We start from the raw sequence: 3,606 nt of genomic DNA on the forward strand, positions 1-3,606 counted from the left end.
TCCGGGGTGGTGGGGAGTATGGTGAGGAATGGCACAAAGCAGGTTCACTTGCCAAAAAGCAGAACTGCTTCGATGACTTTATTTCTGGGGGAGAGTACCTCGTGTCTGCTGGTTATACACAACCGAGCAAGCTGTGTATTGAAGGTGGCAGCAATGGTGGACTCTTAGTTGGTGCTTGCATAAACCAGGTAAGTCTATCTATAAAGCTTAGAATTTGCAATCTTTATTTTTTATATAGCTGGCACACTTATGCATAATTTTAATTCTGCAGAGACCAGACCTTTTTGGGTGTGCTTTGGCTCATGTGGGCGTCATGGACATGTTACGATTTCACAAGTTCACCATAGGTGAGTTCAATTATTTCTCTTTCTTCATATCTGCTGTCTTTCATGGTTCTTTAACTCATGAGATGTTTTGCATGCATAGGTCATGCCTGGACTTCTGATTATGGCTGCTCCGAGAATGAAGAGGAGTTTCATTGGCTTATAAAGTAAGTCTAGCAGTATATGATATGTATGGGATGTTGTGTTGAATTGTTTCCCAATGCTGATTTTTGTTACAATTTGGATGTGAATGTGAAAAAGGTACTCGCCTCTGCACAATGTGAAGAGGCCATGGGAGCAACAAAGTGATCATCTAGTTCAGTACCCATCCACTATGTTACTGACTGCTGATCACGATGACAGAGTTGTGCCACTTCACTCTTTGAAGTTGCTTGCGGTCCGTCCCCTGTCTTGTTTCTGTTTTCTTGTGTTTTTTTCCTCTCAAGGAGGCAGCTTAAAGTTAAACGCTTCTTCCCGTATACATTTGCAGACGGTTCAGCACGTGCTGTGCACAAGCTTAGAGAATAGTCCACAGACAAACCCCATAATTGGTCGTATAGAAGTCAAGGCCGGGCACGGAGCTGGTCGTCCAACTCAAAAAATGGTAATAACAAAATTCACGTTAGTAATGCTTTACAAATTTACATACATTCAATCGTGGCTGAAAAAATTTGAGGTTTTTTTTAACAGATTGATGAGGCAGCTGATCGGTATGCATTCATGGCAAAGATGGTGAATGCTTCATGGACCGAGTAAAACAAAGTCCCTTACCTACAGGCAATTTCTCAACTAGTTCTGTCCCGAAAAAGGTTGTACGAGTCACACATAAACAAGATCACATTTTTTCAGTTTTTCTTTTGACATTCATGCTTTACGGTCCAGTTTATGATGTCCCTTCTATGCTTGACACCCAAAATTAGGGTAGAAGAGACTTAAGAGTGGGTAACGTAATGAGGATTGTATTGAACAGATTCTTTTCGAAATCCCGAACAGAAATGTAGCAGTCAGTTGAATATTTGAGATTGGCTCGGTTTATGTGGCTTTCATAAGAGAGAGCTAGAGTCTGTTATGGCAACCGCAAAATATCCCTGGCTGCTTCATCTTAAACAATTTGGCATTTTGCGTTTTACCACATTTATAGTAGAATACATACGATACAGTCAACAATTTTCATTAATCGTGACCGACATCGAAGAGTACATAATTTAGGAACGAAAACCAGTTCATATAATGGCTGATTGCATTATGAAACGTTTGTCGCCTTTGCAACATTATGGCACTCCGTAAATGGACAGTATAACTATGTAAGGATCTTAAAATTTTAAAGCGATGAAGATAAGCCGCGTATATCAACATAACCAGATAACACAGTTTTGTTCCTCTCCTTCACTTTCGTCTGATATATAACCCTGTTAATACATGAAAGCTAAGCTCAGATTTGCATATAAAAGTGCCTATTGATATTCTGTGTGATATACTGCCAATGAAAAATACACGGAAGAGAGAAAACAAATTCTACCTCAAGTCTTCAAGCCACATTTCGGTTATCAGAGTTTCGCCAGGAAAAACAATGGTGAGGAATCGTCCAGATATGGTTTTGACAGCGGCTGGGTCACCCTTGCAAACACACTTGATGATTGCCTTGATTGCAAAACCTAGTGTGCACAACCCATGCAATATCGGACGAGGGAATCTTCAATGAAACAAGTGTCAGCCGTGTGGGAAGTAAGTAATGTGCGAGTTTTAGAAAGAAAGAAAGGAGAAACATTTCAGTGGTGACTACTACCCAATTATCCCATGTAATGTCCAAGTCATACAATGAAAAATGAATTTTAATCATTTCAACCTGTTGAATATCAAATAACAAGACTTGTTTAGAACAAAAGAGCTTATAAGGGGTACACTAACCCGGCAAGTTTTGCAAATTCAGGATCTGAATGCAGAGGATTATAGTCACCAGACAGCCTATAAAGCAATGCCTGCAAGGAGATATAAACCAAGATTGTTAGATAGTGTGAACAAGTAGGCAATCAAAAGGGAACATAAACAACTTAAATGAAAATCACCAGTACACCTCAATGAAATTAGAACTGCTTTTTCCAAATCCAAACAAGTTTTACATCATCAACTTGCCTGTGATGGGTGGGTGCACTCTTCGCAAACCGTCAAAGGTTGTCTTTGTGGGATTTTCACAGCTACACCCTGGTTACTTGGATAATTTTTGTAAGAAAATGGTTGAGAAGAATTTGAGAAACCGCCAGCACCTCTTAGAAATACTGTCGTCCTGCAGAGAGTAAGTTCAGGATTAGTTCATAAGTTGCCAAGGCAAAATTTCCCAGAATAAGTACCTGCAGAGACGTTCTTACCTATTCGTGCATAACAGTTCCCCTGACCCTTGCTCGTAACTTTTGGTTTCTATCTCAAGGATAGCTGCTTTACCTACAAGATTGTCATGAGAGACAACAAAAAAAAAAGATCAAATTCAAATGCCTACAATATGGATGCATAACAGTAAAAGACCAAATATTCCACCTGTTAAATTAGGGATAGTTAGATGCTTGGAGTTACAATATTAGAAACCTAATTTTTCAATACACCAAACAAACAGTAGTGACAACTGACAAGTACCTTTATCTTGCAATCCAGCAAGGCTTACTTTGTTAATTAACTGCATCAACATGAACAACAACAATTCAGAAAAATAAAGCAAAGGCCACTTCGTATATAGAAGAAGAAGCCAATCAAAAAGTCAGAAACAGCTAAAACAATAATCCAGTATGAAGATACGATTCTTAGTGAAAATCCCACAGCAAAAACATCTATGAATATACGTATTATACACGTAAAAGGTACTTACAGATGCCTTGGAAGGTAATGGCCTGCATATTTCTATGTACTGCTGTCCATGCAACAAGAGACTAGGATCATATCTGCAGACAAGAAACAACAACAACATCATGACAGTTGCCATCCTTAATTCACATATTCTATGTATTCAATTATGACAGGGATTGATATACAGTTTTAATATAGTGGAACACTTAGTATGAAAATTCAATAAGCCAATTGCAATTGAGGAACTTCAGAACTTGAAACAAATCCAATTTACAACAAAGTGGCAAGACATCAAATATATACAAGACAGAAGATTGTGCTTACTTAAAACCCGGAAAATTCAGTCTTGTCATAGATCCAAGGGTGAATAGTGAAGCAAAAGTTGGTAATACCTATAATTTAAAAGCAAAATAACATGGATTACTCAAAAAAAAAAAAAAAAAAAAAA

General features: G+C 38.2%; 1 protein-coding gene and 1 pseudogene across 1 annotated transcript in view; one reads left to right on the forward strand and one right to left on the reverse strand.

The window, feature by feature from the left end:
• LOC104751509 (prolyl endopeptidase) overlaps nucleotides 1-1,356 on the forward strand; it is a gene marked incomplete in the record, with an annotated part of 5,853 nt that extends 4,497 nt beyond the window's left edge. The window contains 6 exon segments of the mRNA XM_019227851.1: nucleotides 43-188; nucleotides 272-347; nucleotides 427-490; nucleotides 585-720; nucleotides 814-927; nucleotides 1,014-1,356. Of these exon segments, the coding sequence (XP_019083396.1) occupies nucleotides 43-188; nucleotides 272-347; nucleotides 427-490; nucleotides 585-720; nucleotides 814-927; nucleotides 1,014-1,079 (602 nt within the window).
• The window catches only part of LOC104702371, a 2,949-nt pseudogene continuing 812 nt past the window's right edge, over nucleotides 1,470-3,606 (reverse strand).

This window comes from Camelina sativa, chromosome 7, assembly GCF_000633955.1.
Source record: "Camelina sativa cultivar DH55 chromosome 7, Cs, whole genome shotgun sequence".
In the NCBI taxonomy this organism is placed as follows: Eukaryota; Viridiplantae; Streptophyta; class Magnoliopsida; order Brassicales; family Brassicaceae; genus Camelina; species Camelina sativa.